General features: G+C 36.6%; 2 protein-coding genes across 18 annotated transcripts; both read left to right on the forward strand.

Annotated features, from left to right (window-relative positions):
* Positions 1-841: 841 nt before the first annotated feature.
* LOC141623679 (uncharacterized) lies at positions 842-12,379 on the forward strand. Of its 17 annotated transcripts, none has more exons than XM_074439824.1 (8): positions 842-1,293; positions 8,492-9,237; positions 9,333-9,427; positions 9,719-9,881; positions 10,381-10,509; positions 10,604-10,798; positions 11,196-11,318; positions 11,926-12,379. In XM_074439824.1, exons 5-8 carry the CDS (start codon positions 10,381-10,383, stop codon positions 11,953-11,955), a joined length of 477 nt encoding a protein of 158 aa, XP_074295925.1. In that variant the 5' UTR covers positions 842-1,293; positions 8,492-9,237; positions 9,333-9,427; positions 9,719-9,881; the 3' UTR covers positions 11,956-12,379. The 17 variants fall into 17 exon arrangements, with proteins under 17 accessions (XP_074295925.1, XP_074295916.1, XP_074295927.1 ...); XM_074439815.1 differs by having other exon boundaries at positions 933-1,293; positions 9,333-9,475; positions 11,417-12,379; XM_074439826.1 differs by having other exon boundaries at positions 933-1,293; positions 9,333-9,475; positions 11,823-12,379.
* LOC141618590 (uncharacterized) lies at positions 6,703-7,221 on the forward strand. Its single transcript, XM_074435693.1, has one exon. It carries the CDS (start codon positions 6,703-6,705, stop codon positions 7,219-7,221), a length of 519 nt encoding a protein of 172 aa, XP_074291794.1.
* Positions 12,380-24,215: the final 11,836 nt, after the last annotated feature.

The raw sequence follows: 24,215 nt of genomic DNA on the forward strand, positions 1-24,215 counted from the left end.
ATTAATTTTTCATATTTCACGTCATTTTACTTGATTTTTCATATTTCACGTCTTTTTGGCAATGATTTTATATATTTAGATTAGTGAAAGATATATTTCGAGATTTGTAATATATGAACCCAAATTTTTTGACAATGATCGAGGATTTTTTACTTCGAGATTTGTAATATATGAACCCAATTTTTTGGCAATGATCGATGATTTTTTACTTGTAGCAATATAGCAATGGATTGACGGTATATATATTTTTTTTCGGCAATGATTGAGGATTTTATACTTATTTTTTGGCAATTAATTTTACGTTATTTTTGGGCAAATCATTGATATGATCTATATTTAGCACATAGTAGAATATGACGTTATACATATTTTTGGAAATCTTTTTTTTACATTAGACTTAGCCCATAGTTGAATGCAAAAATTAAAAGCCCAATTATAAGATAATATTTTAGGCGGGAAAAAAACGTAGATTGACCTATTTATTTAGTAAATAGGGGATGTGTAGCAAGTAGTAAGTGGTGGAGCGAGCGGGGTTAACAGGGACACTCGCTCCCGCGAAATATGAAAAAATTCAAAGTTTTTAGTTAAATTTGCAAACTTTTTTCAAATTTATTTTATTAAATTGGGTTTTTCTAACATATGTCCACTAGGCATAGGATAAGAAAACAAAAAATGAAACAAATATATTTATTGTAAAGAAAAGTAAAAGTAATAGGATATTCCAATTTCCCATAAAAACATCAATTAATTCTTTCTATTTTTGTTTTCTTATCCTATGCCTAGTGGGCATAGATTAGAAAACCCGTATTAAATTACTGAAATTCTTTGCCCCTTGCCAACAGGAAATCCTGACTCCAAGTACTACATACAGTCGATACAGACAGCTTACCAGTTACCACATTAAATTTTGTATTTAATTTACAATAGGTCTTGGTATAGACGGGTGGGGAATGAAACAGATTTAAGTAATGACTCTAATAAAATGGGTAGAGGACAAGACAAGGGACCCCCACGTGTCTTTCCACTTTTTAAAAGCGAAATGGGTATTTTGTGAGAGGAAATGGTATCCGTCTATACGTATAGACGGATAGTGTCCGTCTATAATGAGAATTTGTGTTTAATTTAATAGGGATTGTGAAAAGGCAAGTGTTTATTACATGCATCTACTAAGATTGCAAAAAGTTGATTACTTGGTATTAATCAGTTAATCACATTTGGAAGCAAAGCCCTGAGAATGAAGCAGTTAAGCAAAGCTCCCTTTTCTAAGGAGTATCAGTCACTGATTTTGTTGAGGTAACTTTGATTTCCGTATTTAAATTAGTAGTTAAGAATCTTATTTATCCCTTAATTTATGTGCAAAAGTCACTACTACTTATGATCATCATGTTTGGTATGAAAATTATAAAATGGACCACCAATATTTAATTTGCAGTATGTTTTATTTATTTTCTACTGTTTTTAAAATGTATTTCTGCTGGCAATGTCTTAATGAGATCATAAAGGCAGACAAGTTTGTTTATATACTTTTATTTGATTATCATTATCATGTACATTAGAAGTGCATTTTCTGAGCTTTAAGAGTGATTGGATAACAAAATCTCAACTGTAAGTTTTTTCCTGCATGTTTTTTATTTGATTATCATGTGTTATGGTTTTTAATTCTTTCTTGTATTGGCATATATATTTGGCTATTTGCATAATATGTGTGTGTGTATTGGGGACAATTATGTTAGTGACGATTTCTGTTAGCGGAGCCCAGATCATTTCGTGCACGCCTCTTCTACCAAACAATGCAAAGTCTTGGCAATTCTGAGTATTAGTGGATTAGTCTGTTGCATGTTTCTTCTGAGTTTAGAATCTGGAGAAATTTAATGTCTTGAATTGAATGCTACCTTCTTTACCTGGGTTTGAGTTCAAACACTTCCTTAATAATCCTGGTCTTCAGAAATGTACATATACTGATTCATCTGTAATGGCTCGGGGAATTAGAACGTCCGATTTATAGTTGGTCAAAAAAACTAGGTCACAATTTACCATTAGGTACACCAAGTTGCATCCAGATGAGCAAACCTTATCGTCTCCATTGTTGAATTATTGGCAATTTTTATAGTCGGGTCCCACTATCCTTAAGTAACTAGTATTGGTGCCCGACTTCGCCCGGGCTACCTCTACTTACCATTAAACTAGTTTGAATGCCCGTGCGTTGCAACGGGGTAATTAACTTATTTATAATGAAAAAAAAAATGTTATAAGAGTTTAATGTTTACATTCTATGTCTAATGATTTGTTTACATATTATTAAAATATCTATTTCCAAAAAAATAAAAGATTAATATATACGTGGGTTAACTCTTATTTATAATCATATAATCACCTCACCTTATACTAATCTTTCGATGTGGGACAATTCAACTATTTATAAGTAATATATTCACCAAACTTGGATTATGTTTTCGATGTGGGACAATTCTACTATTTATGCGTAATATATATTCATCAAACCTCCATTGTTTTTCAATATGGGACAAATAACATACTCAGAATTAGACCATCTTTTTTGCACTTAGTTCGACATCCAACCAGATCCCGAATACCGAATACGGACAATTGCTACTCATTATATATAATACTTCGTAGTTATATTTAAATTTAGTAATATGATCAAGTACTCTCCATTAATATTTGTACGTTGTTTTTCTTCATTTTTTTTATCATAATTGAGATACGAAAATGTCCCGTGGTACCCCTTAATTTTGTCAGATTTTCCATGTTACCCTACTTTTAAGAATCTGCCTATGGTACTCTTAAGGTTCTACTTTTTTGCCTATGATACCCCCTAATGTAAAGGCTGTTAAATGGACGTTAAGTTTGATGGCATGTTAATAAAATAACAATTAAAGAATAATATCCCTTTTCTTGTTTTATTGGTACGGATATCTCTCTCTTTTAAATGAAAATTTAATTAACTATATCATTATAATATTGGAAATTTCTCATGGTAACCTTGAACTTTGATAGATTACACATGGTACTCCTAATTTTAAGTTTCTACAAATAATACCCATGTGTTCACCTTTTTCTTTCCCAGAATACCATTTGACAACTTTCGTCATTACTCCTATGACTTGTGACTCCTTTTTCTTTTGTTATCTATTACACAAACAGTTCATCATCTAATTCCTAATTCCATATTTTATTTAATAAACTAACATTTAATACCTAAATAATAAAACACAAATAGTATGACATGCTCAGTTACTCATAGGAGTAACGACATTATGAAAAAATTTAAACACAAGGGTATTATATGTAGAAACTTAAAATTAGGGGTATTATGTGTAATCTACCAAAATTCGAGGGTACAATGAAAAATTTTCGTTATAATATTTACCATTTTATCGCTCTTCCTCCCACCTAAAAAAATGTTACAACTTTAAAAATTTAACATTTAATTCAAGATTATTTTTAAAGTCTCTTATATAATAAGTATACTTTGAGAGATTCAATATATTTGGGGTGATACCTAAGTTCCAAGGATAAATCTTATTTATAAACATGGGATCACCTTACCTTATGATAATCTTCTGATGTGGGACAATTCAACTATTTATACGTAGTATATATTTATCACACCTACATTATTTTTCAATGTGGGACGAATAACATATTTAAAAGTACACCATATTTTTTGAACCTAATTTGACTCCAACCCGATTTAATAATAAGCAAATACTATATTATTTATTAATATTCATACGTTTGTTTTCTGTTTTTTTTATCATAATTAAAATATATGCAAATGATATGAACCTATACTCTAATAATAGAAATGTTTTTAATACAATTCTAATTATATTATTTAAACGTAGTATATTTACCACACCTATATTATTTTTTAATGTGGGACATATAAAATCTATAGGTAAAAAATAATAATATAAACTTTAAGAGATCTCCAAGACAATACTTAACAGACTCAAAAGATTTTGGGTTATGACTTCTATTTATAATCATAAGATCACCCTGCCTTATGGTAATCTTCCGATGTGGGACAATTTTAATATATATATACATAGTATATTCACCACACTTACATTAGTTTTCAATGTAGGACACATAACATACTAAGTACACCATTTTTTTCGCACCTACTTTGACATCAACTCGATTTAATAATGAGAAAATATAATAGAATTTACACTCTAATGATAGCATTTTTTTGTCACCATCTAATTATATAATTTTCATACAATACGTTTTTGTCAAATGAAATATAAAGTTTTTATATCAAAATTATAAACATCACTTTAATATAATATAGAAAATGTATATATATATATATATGAGACAATTCTATTATTTATACATAATATATTCACCACACCTACATTATTTTCCAATGTGGGACATATAATATACTAAAAAGTACATATCTTTTAGGATGCCTCCTATTTAAATTTCACCCTATTAAAAAGTACATATCTTTTATATACTATTCTTTCGATGTGAGATACATAATTTAATTATTTAGACGTACTATGTTCATCATGCCTACATTATGTTTCAATGTGAAACATATAACATACCAAGAAGTAAATGTCTCTTCTTAAAAAAAACCATTATTGTATACGTATTATTTTTCTTTGAAGGTAAAACCACTTAGTCTCGATCGACGATTATTAGATAGGGATCTCTATATCATACATATAACGACACATTAACGCTCTATTAGTGCATTCAGAAGACAACCATTAGTAAAATCTTTAGTTTTGTATTGTCTTAGGAGACAACCATTAGTAAAACTCTTGGTTTTGTATTGTGCTTTAACTTTGTGTATGTTGTAATATTGTTCATTATAGGTTGCCTATGTGACACCAACATTAAGTGATTTTTGCTTCTCTTGTTCATGTTCTTAACTCTTTCCCGAGTAGTTATCATGAATCTCCATTTTATTTTTTATATCATATCGTAGAGATAATAATAGAAAATCTTAAGAGAGCTCTTTAAAACAATATTTATGAGACTCAAAATTTTTTGGGTTGATACATAAGTTCCAAATATGTCTCCTATTTATAATCATAGGATCACACTACCTTATACTAATCTTTCGATGTGGGACAATTCTACTATTTATATGTAGTATATTCACCACACCTACTAATTTTCCAATGTGGGACAAAACATACTAAAAAGTACACAATTTTACATATTAAGAAGTACACCATCTTTAATAAGTGCAAATAATATGAAATTTATACTCTAATGATAGCATTTTTTACCACAAAGCTAATTATACTATTTTCATAATTTTTTTAGCGATATTTTTTTGGCAAATGAAATGTAAAAGGTTGATATGAAAATTAGAAATATCACTTGAATATAATTTAGGAAATATACATATTATAATAATTAAAAGATTCTCTACTTTATTTTTTACATCAAAAATTATACTTTCCTAAATTGATTTTGATGATGTGGACGCTCTCAGATCGCTCGAAAAAACTCTCTTTTATATATATATATAGATTTGTTTTTTGCAATAGGCTTTCTGATACTCTTGCTGATATTGTGAGCCTTAACCAGAGTGCTTTTATTCATGGAAGGGACATTGTTGAAAATATTATGATCTGCCAAGACTTGGTTAGGCTTTACAATAGGAAGCAGTGCTCTCCTAGGCTTTTGATGAAGATTGATTTGAGGAAGGCTTATGACTCAATAGAGTGGGATTTTGTAGAAGATATGTTGTATGCCCTAAAATTTTCTGATCAAATGGTGAATTGGATCATGCAGTGTGTGGCTTCTACCACTTACTCTATTTCTTTAATGGGGCACAGTTTGGTTATTTCAAAGGTAGGAGGGGGATTAGGCAAGGTGACCCAATGTCTCCTTTATTGTTCACCTTGTGTATGGAGTATCTCACTAGAATACTTGTTGTGGTTACTAAGAGATCTGACTTCAAGTTTCATCCAATGTGCAAAGCTATGGGTTTATGTCATTTAGCTTTTGCTGATGACCTGTTGCTCTTCTGTAGGGGGGATAGGAGTTCTGTCAAGGTGCTTATGAGAGCATTCATCACTTTCTCAGAAGCTTCAGGGTTAGCTATGAATCAGGAGAAATCTGAAATATACATGAATGGTGTTCCTCCATTGGAAGCAGAAGCTATTTTACAGTTATCTGGTTTTCAGGTGGGACATTTCCCTTTTAAGTACCTGGGATTCCCAATCTCTTTTAAAAAACTATCCAATGCTGAATGCAATATCTTAGTGGATAGAACTGTGGCTAGAATCAGGAGTTGGGGAGCTAAAAAATTAAGCTATGCTGGGAGATTAGTTTTGGTGAGATCTGTGTTATCCCAGTTACGCAAGGATTTTTCTGTTGTGCAGGAATTACTTTTGTGGTATGGGACAGATGATTATCACAAAATTCCAGCTCTGGCTTGGGATACCTGCTGTTTACCTAAAGATAGAGAAGGTTTGGGTATTTTGCATTGCCAACTATGGAATCTTGTTGTGATAGGCAAGTTTTCATGGTGGATTGCCCAAAAGTGGGTTCACCACATATATATGAAACAAGGTGACTGGTGGTCTTATCATCCTTCTGTGAATTCTAGTGCTCCAGATCTGCAAAGCAAGAGATGCTCTGTGCTCTGGTTTCAGTCTCAATGGCTGGTTGAATGCTGATTATTCCACTCATGCTGTGTATATGTGGTTGATTAGGGATCATATAACAGTTAACTGGATGCCCTTGGTATGGAACAGACTGTGCTTGCCTAAGGTTAACTTAATTTGCTGGATGTATGTGCTTCACAGGTTCATGACAAAGGATCGCCTGATGAGATATGGAGTTATCAGTTCTGACTTGTGTGACCTGTGTGGCATTGCTCAGGAAACACATTCTTATTTGTTCTTTGACTGTGGCAGTCAGAGATGCTTGATTTTGCTGAAGCAGTGGTTAGATATTGACTGGAATGGGGACTTAACAATGTGGATTATACCTTGGAGATGTCGCTCTTTATTGAGGAAAAAAGTAATTATGGCTGCCTTGGCTACTTTGATTTACAGTATTTGGCAGAATAGGAACACAACAGGGCATGAGGGACTCGTGCAGCATCCTGTTGCTGTCCTGAGATGGATTAAGCCTTCTTTGAAGAAGAGATTCTTGCAAGTTAAAGAGAGTACTAGGCATAATAGCTCCTGGATTGATAGCTTAGATCTCGTTTGAATTGAGAGAGTTGTATTGGTGATATAATGTATGGAAAGGCTTTGTATGGTGTACTATCTTTTAATTAATGAGAATTCACATTTCACCAAAAAAAAATTTGTTTTTTCATTAAAAAAAATTACTTAAAGATGCATAATCCATAAATTTATCATTAATATATTTTTCTATGACATATCCTAAAATTACGATAAAATAAATTTTGAGACATATTCACTACTCCCGCTATTAATATTTTACTCTTATTAATGAAACAATAGTAATAACATTTCACTACTTGCCCGTAATTATTGTTACTTTCACTACTCCCGTCGTAATTATTGTTACCGTCACTATTGCCGCATTAATATTGATAATTTCACTATTCACTCCGTAATTATTGTTACTTTCACTATTGCCGCATTAATATTGATTATTTCACTACTCCCGTTGTTTCTACCACTTTCTTAACATTGATTATTTCACTACTCCCGTTGTTGTTTCTACCACTTTTACTTATCTCGCTGATAATATTGTTACTTTTACTATTTAAATGAGAGTGATTATTATCATATAACTATATCCAATCTTACTACAATTCTTTTCTTTACTGACGAAATTACTTTTACTACTTAGGCATGCAATTTTAAGAGGATTATATATTTATATAAATATATTATATATATGCATTAAATCAAATCGAAAGAATTATGCAATATTATATATTATGCAATCTAACTTAAATTATTTATAACCTACTTATTATATTTTTGTATGTTAAATAATTAACATCTAATAAACTATAAAGTTTAATAAAATTGCATAGATTTTAGATTTAATATATAATTTTATGGTGATGATAATAATTAATACCATAAGTGTGCATGTTTATACTAATTAATTATTTTATTTTAAGGAAATTGACCATCTTCTAGTCTTCTATAAATATTTAGGAAAATTACCAAGCATCTTCTTTCTTTTAGTCTCCTTGAAATTGATCATCTTAATTAATTATTTTATTTTAAGGAAATTGATCATCTTAATTAATTATTATTTTATTTTAAGGAAATCGACCATCTTTTAGTCTCTTACAAATGTTTAGGAAAATTATCAAGCTTCTATATAATTTAATTTTAACCCAAACTATATAATATTTGCATTGAGATCCCTTAATCGGGTCCATCACACGATGCTATTGAAACTATATAGTATAATTAATTTGTATAACTTTCTTTAATTATATTGAAATCTCTTGGTTTCTGGATTTAATATATAGTATTAATTGATTGAATAGGCAGAGAATGGGTGGTTGTGTTTCGACTTCAGGAGGAACAAGTATACGCGTAGGTCCAGGAAACAGATGACTACAACAACCATCTGCCATCTGTGATGCACCTATCAAAAGGGTTAGTGATGTTTGCAGCCGCATTTCAGTGAGTGAGTTTCTTCAGATTGATTTTGAGAAGGGTGGCACTACCCACTTGTAGAAGATCCGAGGTTTCTAACAGGTCCTTCCACCTTACTCAAGTTCATTGGAACCATGTTAATGAAATCGGTATTCTTTACTTCTTTCTTGCCTCCAGAGCATTCTTTTGTTTTAGCTTAATAGGAAGCTCAATATGTTATTAACCCGTTACCTCTACAACTCTCGTCTATGCAGCGTTGAAGTGGTCAAACATACCCACCTTACTCATATGTTAAAAATTGCCCTGTCAAAATCTGGACTGACTCGAACTAGACCTTACCAGTTTCCAGCCTAAACATTGATGGGTCCAATGTTGATCCGAGTGGAAATCACCCGACCCAATAATGACCCAAATATACCAAAATGGACGGCTCAAATGCTCAATTTTATCTATTATATCAGAACTGATTTGACCTGTATAAGATCCGAAACTCGAATAGTTTGTACTTCTACGATCACAGGATCCTTTGGAGACAGTTATGAAACTGCAGGAGTATACCAGGAAGTAACTTGGTTTGACTCGGTGAGCATACTGGAATCTGAGTCTGATGACGACTTCAGTAGTGTAGTTGCAGGTTAGCCACCTATACTTCATTTGTCCATTCAATCCCAATAATTTTATGACTTCCTTTCTGCTGATAAATAAAACGTTTATGGTCATGTGTACTAGATGGGAAACTACTCAATATGTCTAGCCTATGGTCAGGTTCGCACCTGATACGTCCTCAAGCAGGGCTTTTGATCCCCTGTGCCAGCGTCGAGAAGGTAGCACCTGCAGGTTCTTGGTCTGCAATTTCACCTTCCGTGTTTAGGGTTCGTGGCGATAGTTACTTTAAGTACTCAACTTGCTCCCATATATTCTACATCAAGCAGCTCTCAACTAAGATATCTAGTAAAGTCGTGACTAATGACTTGGTATTGAATCCCGTCAGCATCATAACTGCCAATCTCCCATCATGGATCCCATTGTGCACATTTAAAAGAAAAACCAAATCAAGAACCTCATTGCAATTTTCCATGTTCCTTAATCCTTTATGTAACTGTTTGGATATGCAGAGACAAACAGAAAAGTCCAGCACTAGGTCATTGTCCGTATACTCCTATTGGTGTAGATTTGTTCGCCTGTTCTCAAAATATTAGTCATATCGCTCAACATCTCGAGCTTCCCTTTGTTCAAGGGAATGGAAAACTGCCATCCCTATTGATTGTAAACATCCAGGTATTTTCATTTCTTCGTTCTAACTATATGACAGTTTATATAAGCAAAGCTGGGTCTGTTAAGTTTCCCTTACATAGAACTTGGGATTTGAGGAAAACGGAAGAAACACTGTCGTTGGGTGGGAAGGAGAGGGTATCACCACTCGTCTCCTGCTCTATGTTACTTATACTCTGTAAAGTGCGTTGCAAGTGTCGGATCGGGCTATTTTATGAAAACTCCCACATTTGGCTTATAATGAAGGGTTGTACTGTCATACCATGTTAGATTGTAGAGTGCCAGACACAGGAAGGGTATGTATTGTGAGCGGTTGGAGTAACAAAACTGTTGCTCTCTGAACAGAAAAAAGTTCAGTTCAGTTCTGAGCGGTTTAGAGCATAATTAAGGCGTAAATAAACAGCTATTATAGCTCTTCTTTTCAGCGTTGCATTAGGACTTAAAAAGTTGAGCTAAAGAGTACTCTGAGGTCTTATTATTATAGTTTGTGGGATTCCCTTTACAGATGCCAGCATATGCTCCTTCCTTGTTCCTTGGGGAGAGTGACGGTGAAGGTGTAAGTCTCGTATTACATTTCAAGCTATCAGAAGATATTGACGAACAAATTTCATCAGAATGTATAGACAGCATTAAGGTACTCTTCTTTGCTGTAAATGCAATTTTCCAAGTAGAAAGATACGATATGATTGGCGATACACCTTAAGGAAGTGTCTTAATCATATTTACAGAAACTAGTGGAAAATGAGAGTGAAAAGCTTAAAGGGTTCAGCAAAGAATCAGTGGTTTCTTATAGGGAGAGGCTCAAAATCTTGTCTGGGGTCGTTAATTCTGAGGGTCTTCAGTTGAGCTCTGCTGAAAAGAGACTGTTGAATGCTTACAAAGACAAACCCGTGTTGTCGAGGCCTCAGCATGAATTTTTCAAGGTTCAATACCAACATCTCCCTGATCTTATTTATGCACGTACTGACCATAGATTGTATTTTAAGAATAACTGGCAGTTAGACCTAATGAAAATTACCCCGGCCCAAACGACCAAACCGAATTGGCAAACATCATGAAGAAGTGCGAACCCAAAATGACTCCAAATCCAAAATGATTGACTTGAAACAAAACCTTGATATGCATAAACACACGACCAAGATGTTGACCTTATTGACGTGACTCGTAACCACTTCCCCAAACCAAGCTGACTCATATCTATATGACGTGCCGCGAAATGGCCAAACCTGATTTCGACCCGAGGGACCCATTTGCCATGTCTATTGTCATTCCTCTTAAGATAGATTTATGATCTTATTCCTTGGTGGTTATTCAATACAGGGAACTGATTACTTTGAAATAGACATAGACGTACACCGCTTCAGCTATGTGTCCAGGAAAGCATTGGAGTCACTTGGAGACCGCTTGAGATTCGGAATCCTCGATCTAGGATTGACTATTCAGGTATACATATACATACACCTTGTCCAAAAACTTGTGATGGAATGTCTTAAGAAAAACTGATATTAAAAACAGTCTGGAATGTTATGTATGGGGTGTAGGCTCAGAAGCAAGAAGAACTCCTGGAGAAGGTCTTGTGTTGCATCAGACTAAACAAACCGGACTTTATAAATCACGGCCAAATTCCAACATTGATGACACTAGATGAAGATTAACTACAAAGTACAAACAACTTGTAGGGAATACATCCTAAACTCACAGCACAAAGAGGGTTGGCCAATTTTTGGTATAGTAGTAAATCTAGTAATAGTACTACTAGGTTATTTTGTATCCTTCATTGTATTTTGTAGCTAAAAGAATGAAAATCCAGTCTTTTCGAGGAATCGGCGTCTGATGGAGTCAAATATGTCGTGCCAATTTGTGTCTATTAGGTTGTTTATTCGAGTTTTGAGGCCAAGTTTATGCACTAATCCTGGACATGCACCGGCCTATTCCGTTTCCTTGTAGCTTTGGTCACAATGAGCTTTACCTTGGGTTGTTCATCTCACAAGACAAACTCAAGCATCCATATCTATGAGCCGAGGTGAAAATTTCGTTTTGCATCCACCAGGTTATGAAGCTCACACTAACCAAGCAATGACAAGTGAAGACGGGAAGCAAAGGATCAAGCTGATGACCAGATTTTGGAGACGGATTCCCGTCCCGGGCGCAGCCTGCGCATTCTTAATTAAACACAGGTTTAAAATTCCGTGTTTGGGCTTTCATGAGACGGTTTAACCTAGAAGGGAGCGCAGCCCTATATATAGTTCATGTTTTGAAGACCTAGATTAGCACCTCATTATTGAATAATAAAAAAGACTTGTATGAAGGAAAAACTTAGTATTTTGGAAAAAGTTGTAATCTTTAGTTGGATTTTGATGTCAATCTTTCCATTAACCTTGGATTCATCTATGGTTATGGAAGGCAAGACCCTTTTGCTTGGTGTAATTTTGTAGACACTACAATTCCTTAAGCTTTGTAAGAATCTCTTAATCTTTCCTCAATAATTATTGTATATTCCTTGATGTAGTAACATGTAGTAACATTTGGTATTTGGATTAAAAGCATTGTGTTAGGAGTAGCTAACCTTGCATGTTAATCATCTTACTATTGCAATCCTAGTAGCAAGCTTGCATCTTTGTGAATTTGGTTTAAAGTTTGTATCTTTGTGAGTGGAATTTGCATGTTGATCCTTGGGTTAGTTGGATTAAGCCTCCTAAAGGATTAATCTTGACTTTTTTTGTTTGGAATTGAACTTAATGCTCTTGTGTGTAAGCCTTGTTGTGGTTTTCAATTGGGTGACTGATGAGCTCCCTTTTCTACCTACATTCTATTGTGTATGAAGCTCTTTTAGTAGCATTTTGCAAAGGATTTTGGGCATTTTCAATGCTTTTAATCCAAATACCAAATGTTATTACTTTAACAAAGAAGTATCAACGAAGAATTGAAGGTAATTTAGAGCAAAGAAAGAAGCAAAGGAAGGCCAAGATCAAGCACCAAAGACATCATGAGGAAGCCTTTCAAAGATCAAGCAAGGAACGAATTGAAGACAAAGATCAGCAGCTAACTCGCACGGTGCGAGTTTCCTGCTCTCATTTTTCGCACCGTGCGAGTTTCTCTGGGTTACTTCCGTTTTGTATTACAGGCTTCTCTTATCTTAAGCCCATGGATATTAGGTTGTATTAGACTATATATAGTGTGTTTTCCTCTAGGTTAACACATCTTTTGCATTATTGAAAAATCAAAGTTGTAATTTGGAGATTATTCATCTTTTAATTGGGTTTAGATCTATTATGGAGAACTAATCTCCTCTTCTTAATCCGACTCAAAGGTGTAATCTTTGGTTGTAAGACTCCTTAATCTTTCCTTAATTATTATTATTGTTCTTAATCTCTTGTGTTTAATTGCTTAATTTTGAAATCCTTGTTAGATTATGGTGATTAAGTGTGATTTCCTTGTTACTTAATCTTTCCAAGTTCCTTAATTTACATGTTGTTGGGTTTATTAAGTGTGGTTTCCTTGTAATCCCATGTTGCAACAACTTGTTATTAGACTAATGAATGTGATTTCTTCTTGGTTTAATTAACATTTGAGAAATTAAGTTGTGATTACTCATTAATTGTGATTTCATTGTGAGTAATTGCACTTATTAGATTCCTATTGCTTCATCTTCTTGTTAATTAATCTATGTGTGTGATTTCCACTAGAGGAGTTAATAAGTTGGGTCAATTATTAAGTGTGATTTCCTTGTGATTGACTTCTAATTAAGGAAATTTGGAGATTCAATCTCACTAATAGGGCAATAATATTAATTAGAAGGATTGATTGAGTGGTTTTATCAACTAAAGTGCCTCACTTTATTGAGTTGGATTAAGTCTCTCTTAAACTTGATAAATTTCCATCTTAAAACTTGATTGCTTGATTACTTGTTGTTCACTCTTGTTTGAATTTCCTTTTGTCTTTGAAAACCAACCAAAACAACCCCCCCTTTTTACATACTTGTTAATTTGTCACAATTGTTCTAATTGCTCTCTTGATTTCACCATTGCAAAACCCCCCTTCTCTTGGGTTCGATCCCATTACTTGCTACTTTACTAGTTTATAATTAGTATTAATTAATACGTATTGTGGTATATAAATTGTTAATTTGGCCGTCTTAAATAGCGACGTTTTAGGCGTGTCAGTGACCATATAAGTAGGATTAACTACTCTAGCTTAGGAGCAAGTAATCACCATCTTACAGAAGTTGTTAAGTAATTGTTGAGGGAAGAAAAGAGAGAGTCTTTGTGCTTAGGAAGTAGATGTTGAACCATATTACACCAAGTTTCTCCATCTTATTGAATCTTGCATGCTAGTTGTTTGTTGAATTGTCTCAATAGGAAAGTCTCCAATTTTACTCTTTTTCATGTTTGTTTCCAACCAAATGCCTTTTCCATCTATGTTTCCTATAAGTTGAACATTGTTAATAGCTATTGTTTGTGATTAGTTTAATTTGTTGAGTCCAAATTGTCATTAGTGTCCTAAATAGTTTACAATTCAAGTATTAGTTAAAGGTCCTTCACTTGGGTTCGACCCTAGCTTACCATATTACTACCTTATTGTTAGTAGTTAGTAGAGTCTAGTTAGGTTTATAAATTGTTAATTTGATAGTTAATTCTAGTAATAACGACAATCAGTATTTCTCTATCAAATTTTGGCGCCGTTGCCGGGGACGGCAACGTAACTAGAACTTTAGTTGTGATTTATGCTTTGTTGTTCTTATTTCCTTGATATTGCTAAAAGTAAGTGGTAGTTTTAATCTATCTCGTTTAGTGTAAAGGTATATGCCTAGGTCTCAACACCAAGGTAGTGAGTCAAGTTTAGACGAAGAAGACGAATTTGGAGCATATTCTTGGTTATTCACCAATCCTTGGTATCATCGACCTCAACGGGAAGAACAAGTTGAAGTGGAACCCTCCACACCCCTTTCGATTGAACCAATAGAAGGAGAATATCCACAAATGGCTAATGATACAAGAACCATCCGAGAGCTCCGGGCGAGAAACTATGATACTCAACCCCTATGCATTGCCTACCCACCCATGGGAGCTAATGCAAACTTTGAGTTGAAGGGTTACTTTATCCACAATCTACCCAAGTTTCATGGGCATGCGGGGGATGACCCCAACCGTCATCTTTCCGAATTCCACATGATGTGCGAGGGTGCTATACCAAATGGTGTCACGGAAGACCAATTTAAATTGCGAGCTTTTCCATTCTCTTTACTAGATGCGGCAAAGGATTGGCTATTCTACCTTCCACCGGGTACAATTCGTACTTGGAAGGCCATGAAATCGGCATTTCTTGAAAAGTTCTACCCCGATTCAAGACACACCATGCCAAGAAGGCCATCACTTCTCCGGAACAAGATCCAAGTGAAAGCTTGTATGAGTATTGGAAAAGGTTCAAGAAGTTGGTTGCCCAATGTCCATACCACGGGCTAAGTGGTGACGACCTACTAGTGAACTTTTGTGACGGTCTTACTCAACAAGACCAAAGAATGGTGAATGCCGCTAAGGGTGGAGGGGTTGACAACTACTCCGTGGCGGAAGCAAATGAAATTATAGAGAGGTTAGCCGCAAGCACAAGGAGCTATGGGAGAGGGGGCTGAGGGTCTAAGACTCTTAACTCAATTGAAACACCCACTCCTTCCAACCAAAAACTTGAGAAGACCGTGGATGATCTCACCAAAATGGTAGCTTAATTAATGGGAAACAATCAAGGTGTAGGTGGAGCACAAGGATCTAATGCGGAGTAAAATTTTTGTCAAGGTCCACACCCGGTGGAGTCTTGTCCCATCATGCAAGAACAAGGGATAGGCCATGAGAATGTGAGTGCAATGGGTCATGGCCAATATAAATCTAGGAACCCCACCGGGGGTGGGTATTACAAATATGATCCAAATGGCAACACTTACAAAATCGGCTCTAGAGACAATACAAACCTTTCTTGGGGAGGAGATACTTCAAAGAGTTTCCAAAATGGGCAGTTCAACCATTTAAGAAACCAACATTCTCAAGGCCCAAACCCGAACTACCAAAGAAACCAAAATTCTCAACAAAGGAAGGGGGGGTCTTTCCAATTTGGGAATCAAGGAAACCAAGGTCCTCAAGAAAACAACAAAAAATTTCAACAAGGAGGTTCCCAATGGGATGACGAATTATCCACCAAGGAAATGTTGAAGATTCTTGTTAAAGGGCAAGCCGAAGCAACAAGAAGGTTTGACAAAATGGATGCCGATAAACTCTCAAGTGATGCAAGGGTGAAGAATCTTGAAATCCAACTTGGCCAAATTTCGCAAGAAATTGCCAAAAGCAACCAAAAGAACTCTACTTTAATCCCTTGTACCACATTCCCTCCAAGAGAGAATGCAAGTGCCATGACCTTGAGAAAAGGGAGAACCCTAGAATCTCCCCCAAAGAAGAAGAGAAAGGCAAAGTCAAATGAGAGGATTATTTACATTGAGATACAATAGGAAGAAGAGATTGTGGTTGAGAAAGAAAAGGAGTCATCCTCCAAGGCTAGTGGAGAAGAATTGAAGAGTCCATTGAGCATGGACAAAGGAGAGAAAGAAAGCAACAACACCAATGATCATGTTGAAGAGATCGTGAGAAAACACGTCGTGGAGGTATCTTTTCCTCATGCTCTCACACATTCAAAAGGTTCGAAAGGGACGAAGATCTCTACGAAACCTTTAGGAAGTGTGAAGTAAACATTCCCCTACTCAATCTTTTAAAAGGTGTCCCGAGGTATGCGAAGTTTCTCAAGGAACTTTGTACGCCTAGGAGAAACACAAGGAAGGGAACCCAAAAAGTAAGGGTAAGTGAACATGTCTCCGCTATATTTAAAAAATCACTTCCCAAAAAGTGTGGCGATCCGGGGATGTTCACTATACCATGCTCAATTGGGGATAATAGTTTCACCCATGCTATGTTAGATCTAGGTGCATCAATCAATGTCATGCCCTATACACTCTATGAGACCTTGGGACTTCCACCTTTGAACAAAATCGACGTATTGATCCAACTTGCGGATCGCTCAAATATTTACCCAAAGGGAATGGTGGAGGATGTGTTAGTAGAGGTGGACCATTTAACTTTCCCGGCCGACTTCTATGTCCTTGATATGGAAGTCTATTCGAGGGCCACTCCGATCCTTTTAAGAAGGCCTTTCATGAAAACCTCTAAGACAAAGATTGATGTGTCTAATGGAAACCTCACTATGGAATTTGACGGAAAGAAACTCACATACAACATCTATGATGCTATGAGACAACCTAACGACTCACATTCATGCTATTTCTTGAACATAATCGAACCAATTGTCTCCCAAGTGTATAATTTATCTCAAAGGGACCCTCTTGAGGTTGCCCCCACTAACGATTTGGGCTAAGAGGGTTTGTGTGTAGTGTTGTCTCATGATGTGCAGGAGTACTCCGAAGACTTGGAGAAAGAAGAGCCCCTAGTTGGGGAGATGAAAGTTGAGACTAGCAAAAACGAGCAGCCGACTCCAGCACAAAGCGCAGCCTGCGCTTTGGACTGGCACCCCCCACAACTAACCTTGCTCAACTCTTTTAGTCAAAAGGGCACCTTTCTACCACTTGAAGCCAATCTTGAGCGACCATTGCCCTCCACCATAAAACCACCTAAACGTAAACCAAAACCTGTCCTAAATCATCTTAAGTATATATTCTTGGGACCAACCAATACCCTCCCATTGATTATCTTAAACTAAGTCAAGAAGGAGCAAGAGGAGAGGTTAGTGACCATGTTGAAAGATCATAGGGAAGCTTTTGGATAGAGCATAGCCGATATCAAAGGGATAAGTCCAAGCACTTGGATACATAAGATTCGATTGGAAAAAGAGGCAAAGCCCGTGAGACAACCTCAAAGAAGACTCAATCCACCGATGATGGAGGTGGTGAAAGAGGAAGTCATCAAGCTACTTCAAATGGGAATCATCTACCCCATTAGTGATTCCCAATGGGTAAGTCCTACTCAAGTTGTACCAAAAAAGGGCGGGGTGACGGTTGTAACACCCCCATATTCAGAGGAGCCTTAACTAGGCCTTCCTTAGCATATAAGGGCGTTACCATCTCGGTTGCCCGAGGAAGTAATAATCAAATGTCGATAAAAGAACTATTATGTTACTTTACAAGTGATTTAAAACCAACTGATGATATAAAGATACAACTCAAAGTCTACTCGCTATAACTATCAAATCTCGTGAAGACTTATCCTCGCTTAGAACTCCCACTATCAACCATATCAACACCTGCTAAGACAGATTGCTCACCATAAGGGATCACGGCAGACACATAAACAAACAAGACAACCACACAAGGTCAGTACTGAGATGAGATACAACAATATCAACAACAACTATCAATACAACTCAACACAATCAGTCACACACACAAACACACCCACTCCAATCAATCTCACCGACCGTCCATCCCTTTGGACCCGACCCGCCGATGGGGGACCGCAGCCATTCCCACATAAGCCCCGCTCATCATACCGAGCGATAACCCTGTCCCATTAATGTGCACATCCCCTCACGTGGCGGGTTCCACGGAGGGCGAAACTAGGGCGTGAAGCCACTCCCGCAAGTGACTCCACTCAGCCGAGAACGCATCTCGAGAACCAGAGACAAACAATCACAATCACAATCAGAACCGTCACACTACGAATGCGATAAAATACAACAACCACAATACAACCACAACATCTGACACACTAGACCATCTACAGAAACTGAGTAGGCGAACCTACCTTTAAGCAACTGCAACCAATCCATGCCAACACATGCCATAACCAACAACCAAGCAAAGCCTATAAGCACAACACGATCATCTATTACTACCAAGCAAACCCTAATTGCAAAGATGAGGATAGTGATGATGATCATGACATACCTATAAGGAGAAACCCGGCAAAAGACCGCTACCCGACTCAAGCTACGCTCTCCTAAGGCACAAGGACCTTCAAAGGGCTTCCATGGGGGTTTTGTGGTGAAGGGAAGGGAAAGAGGCGACTGATGGATGGGAAGAATGAGGCGGAAATGAATTGCGGATTTAACAAAACGCGATTAAAAACCCTCGCTGAAAACTCGATACTCGATCGAGTACCCAACATACTCGATCGAGTGACCCCCTACTCGATCGAGTAACCTCGCTACTCGATCGAGTAGCCTCTACTCTATCGAGTACCACTCCTAACACGTAACCCAAGATAGTTTTGGCACACACTTCTAAGAACTATTCCCGCTCCCAAGGTCAGTCAACACTGGTCAAAGGGTCTCTAAAAGGACGGGTATTACAACGGTAATAAAAAATGAGAGCAAGGGTGAAGAATCTTGAAACCAACTTGGCCAAATTTCGCAAGAAATTGCCAAGAGCAACCAAAAGAACTCTACTCTAATCCTTTGTACCACATTCCCTCCAAGAGAGAATGCAAGTGCCATGACCTTGAGAAAAGGGAGAACCCTAGAATCTCCCCCAAAGAAGAAGAGAAAGGCAAAGTCAAATGAGAGGATTATAGACATTGAGATACAATAGGAAGAAGAGATTGTGGTTGAGAAAGAAAAGGAGTCATCCTCCAAGGCTAGTGGAGAAGAATTAAAGAGTCCATTGAGCATGGACAAAGGAGAGAAAGAACGCAACAACACCAATGATCATGTTGAAGAGATCGTGAGAAAACACGTCGTGGAGGTACCTTTTTCTCATGCTCTCACACATTCCAAAAGGTTCGAAAGGGACGAAGATCTCTACGAAACCTTTAGGAAGTGTGAAGTAAACATTCCCCTACTCAATCTTTTAAAAGGTGTCCCGAGGTATGCGAAGTTTTTCAAGGAACTTTGTACGCCTAGGAGAAACACAAGGAAGGGAACCCAAAAAGTAAGGGTAAGTGAACATGTCTCCGCTATATTTAAAAAATCACTTCCCAAAAAGTGTGGCGATCCGGGGATGTTCACTATACCATGCTCAATTGGGGATAATAGTTTCACCCATGCTATGTTAGATCTAGGTGCATCAATAAATGTCATGCCCTATACACTCTATGAGACCTTGGGACTTCCACCTTTGAACAAAATCGACGTAGTGATCCAACTTGCGGATCGCTCAAATATTTACCCAAAGGGAATGGTGGAGGATGTGTTGGTAGAGGTGGACCATTTAACTTTCCCGGACGACTTCTATGTCCTTGATATGGAAGTCGATTTGAGGGCCACTCCGATCCTTTTAGGAAGGCCTTTCATGAAAACCTCTAAGACAAAGATTGATGTGTCTAATGGAAACCTCACAATGGAATTTGACGGAAAGAAACTCACATACAACATCTATGATGCTATGAGACAACCTAACGACACACATTCATGCCATTTCTTGAACATAATCGAACCAATTGTCTCCCAAGTGTATAATTTATCTCAAAGTGACCCTCTTGAGGTTTCCCTAACTAACGATTTGGGCTAAGAGGGTTTGCGTGTAGTGTTGTGTCATGATGTGCAGGAGTACTCCGAAGACTTGAAGAAAGAAGACCCCCTAGTTGGGTGGTCGGACTCACTTGGAGGTTTAGTTTTAGGTACTTGTCGTTAGGAGCACCTAGACCAAAACACAATTTATAACTCCACAAACAACTCTACAATTAGTAAAGAGGCAAGTAAAGGTCGGATCCCAAGGGATGGAAATTGAGATGAGATTTTCAATTGCAACTACTGGTGTCTAGGGTTGTCGCAATTTGGGTTTTGAAGTAGAAGATCACTAAACTAAATAGCAATAAAAGTAAACAAGCAAGATGATTAAAAAGGGGTGTAAACAATTGATAAAAGGCACTAGGGTGTCATGGGGTCATAGGGGATTCATGGGAATTGATCATACGAACATATTCTCAAATTATAAGCAAGCAATTATTGTTGTGATGGATCGAGTTGGTTTATATCTTACAATCCTAGGAAAGTTTGGGTCCCGGAGCCGAATCAATTAGATTGTACAACACCTACAAGTCGACTTAATCTTCCCTACTCAACTATATGCATGGTCTAATGAGACTCGAGTTGGTTTATGTCTTACAAGTCTCACTGAAAAGATAGGTGATGGGTAAAAAATGCAAGGATTCATAGGCTCGCATTTCATCAAACATAACATGTGCATAAGTTGAGATCACAACAAGCAAGCAAATAAACTATGAAAACATATTAATTTAAGCATGAATCATCCCCCATGTCGGTTTCCCCTAATTACCCATTAACCCTAGCTAAGAAACTACTCACTCATTATCAAGTTGAATATGCTAGCAAGGTTGTCAATCATACCAACAAAGTAAAACATGAAGAATAAATGAAGATAATTAACAATAATTAAAAAGGAATTAAGAGAATTATACCTACTAATGATTCCAATAATAAAGCAAAGAATAATAGAAGTACTTGATGATTGATTGGAAGGTTCTCAATCTTCCAATAATAACCCAAATAATCTTCAATTACCCAAAATGAAAGATTAACAAGAGAGAGATTAAGGAAATGAAACTTGTATTAAGACTTGATTAAATTTTGATTACAAGATTAAAGAGAGATTTGATTGATATTAATTACACTAAAGATTGCTAAGAAGAACATGATCTTCTAATTAGTCTAATGGGGTATTTATAGTGGGGATTAGTTACATAGATTAGGGTTTACTAAGGGCTTAAATGACGATTAAGTCCTTGAGGAATTGCCGGTCTCAAGGAAGACTCCGGTCTCCTTTTTGCCGGTCTTAGAAAAATATGCGCATCCTTCCTTAAAACTTGTAGAAGACGAAATGGCTGACAGACAATCCGAGCGTCCAGGGCACGGGACGGGCGGATTGTGGAGATTCTGGCCGAGCGGATTTAAGGGAAGACGGGCGGATTGTGGTGGTTTTGGACGGGCGTCCAGCTGGGGAAGACGCTCAGATTGCCCTTGCTGGACGGGCGTCTTGTGGACAATCCGCTCGGATTGTCTTACAGCTACTTTATTTCTTCTTTTCTTCCTTTCTCTTCATAAAATCCTTGAGGATTTCCTCGGGGATGCAAGGATCTTTTCTCATCATTGCCCATCTACTATAGTATGTATAAAGGCCTTCTAATCTTGTCTTCTCTTTGATGCTTGGTCATTGAATTCAATCAATTTAGCTCTATTTTGCCATGAAAAAGCAAGGTTTGCACTCCTTTCCTACCAAGGAAACAAAACCTCAAAGAATATGCAAAACAAAGGACTAAAGACAATAAATGACCCAAATATGCACTAAAAAGCATGGGAACAAGGCTAATTCGGGGACTAAATATGCTCTAATTATGTTCACATCAAATATCCCCAAACCGAACCTTTGCTCGTCCCGAGTAAAGAGGCGACAAAGACTAGGACCGTTATTTAACCTAACCTAATAGCATAGCCGGTGTGAGACAATTAGCGGGTCTCACTCTGCCCCTTTAACTCACAACAAGACAACCATGAGGTAGGATGCCTTCTTGCAAGGCAAGGTGGGTCTTGCCAAAATGGCGACACATCCAAACATTAAGCACACAAAATCAAGTAATGGATGCATCTACAAAAGAATAGCCACTTTCCTCTTCTAAGTGGCGGAAATTATCTACAAGGGAAGCAATTCAAGGGTACACACTCCTTCATAGATGCAATTTCTTCAAACTACTAAGCCTAGAAGGATACCAATAAATCACCTCCAAATTGTGTCAAGTTAGGGTACCTTTGTCCTCAATCGTTAAATGCTTTTGTCAAGAGTAGACTCCCTATGGTGTTAGAAACACTGGAGGATCGCGGAATTCCCCCTCTTGCCTAGACAAGAAGAAGGGTCGTCCCCTCTCTACCATGCACAAAAATGGATACGATGGATAAAGGGATTGGTAGATATTTGAGTTTCATTTTGGGAGTTTGCTATTGTTTTTGTTTTCCTCCCAATTTCATGTGGCATTTGATATTTGAGAACACTTTCTTTTGCCATTTGTTTGATTTTTGGCATTTCAACACTTGCCAACTTTTTGCATTTCTTTGAAACATTTTCAAGGTCACCCCATATGTAGTGAGGGTGCCTTATATTTGAAGCATTAGGAGTCTATTTTTGTTCCTCTTTTCATTTGATGCATTTTGCAAACTTTCTTTCACTTTTCATTTCATTGAACTCAAATCAATTTTCTTTTTGTGCCCATTCCCTTTGATGACAAAAATGTGGTAGAACATGGATGATGGATGCATGCATGGTTTCAAGGGTCACCTTGGAATAAACGGTAGCCAAGGAGTTATCACACCACAAGGTACTCTTGACTAGGCCTTAATCCATGGGTCAAAGGATACTAGCATGACACATCCTAGGGTGTTTTACAAGTATTCTAACAAACAAAGTCTTAAGAAGAAAAAGCATCTACTAGGGCCTATATACACTTGTCATGCTTCCCAAGTAGACGGTTTCGCAAAATTTTATAACATGCAACTACATGCCATGATGCAACTAACACATATACATCCTAATGCAAATGATTCTACCAACTAATATGCCATATAATCTAAATGCAGGTCCTAAATTCACATTCTTATACCGCATCAATCAAAATAAAGCCACATAGTCATTAACATAAAGAGGAAAAAGGAGATTGGAAAGATCATACCATGCGGTCTTCAATATCCTCATGTCTCGGATGTGGAGTAGTCGATCAATGTGAACAAGGATAGAACAAACACAATATATACAATAATATATACGAGTCTACACTACAAAGGAAATGAACTTGTTTTTGGATTTTCAAATTTTTCAAATTTTTTTGATTTTTCGAAATTTTTTGATTTTTTTGGGTTTTTGAATAAAAGTTAAGTTAGAATTTCCCATCCCCACACTAATATGGGCATTGTCCTCAATGGCCAAAATGATAGGAAATTATGCAAGTATGATGCATGAATTCTATACTAAATGCAAGCTATACTAATCTACACTACATGATGCATGGGTTTTTGTTTATGACGGAGAGCTTAATTTAGATTACCTCCCGTTGCGTATGCATGTACTTCCCCAAACCGAGATAGACATTATTTCTAATGTCTTAAAATATGGGGTAGTTCATGCACACAAGATGCAATGCATGAAGCTAAATTGTCATTTTGGATTTTTCAAACGGGAACAATAAAAGAACACCTCAATGTGGCCGAGGTGTTAGTCCTCATGTTGCTAGGACTCTCCAACTATGATCAAGATAAAAATAAATAAAACAAAGAAAGAAGTAGACAAACCTCAAGAGGGTAGAAGCCTCCAAAGCCTGCTAGTCTTCCACCATATCATCATTGTCATCA

The sequence above is a fragment of the Silene latifolia genome, chromosome X (assembly GCF_048544455.1).
Source record: "Silene latifolia isolate original U9 population chromosome X, ASM4854445v1, whole genome shotgun sequence".
Classification (NCBI taxonomy): domain Eukaryota; kingdom Viridiplantae; phylum Streptophyta; class Magnoliopsida; order Caryophyllales; family Caryophyllaceae; genus Silene; species Silene latifolia.

Coding starts and splice junctions, on each gene's coding strand:
- LOC141623679 (XM_074439813.1), top strand. CDS start 1,235: ATGAAGCAGTTAAGCAAAGCTCCCTTTTCTAAGGAGTATCAGTCACTG. Junction 1,294..6,031: donor CAGTCACTGATTTTGTTGAG/GTAACTTTGATT, acceptor GCTCTTCTGTAG/GGGGGATAGGAGTTCTGTCA.
- LOC141618590 (XM_074435693.1), top strand. CDS start 6,703: ATGTGGTTGATTAGGGATCATATAACAGTTAACTGGATGCCCTTGGTA.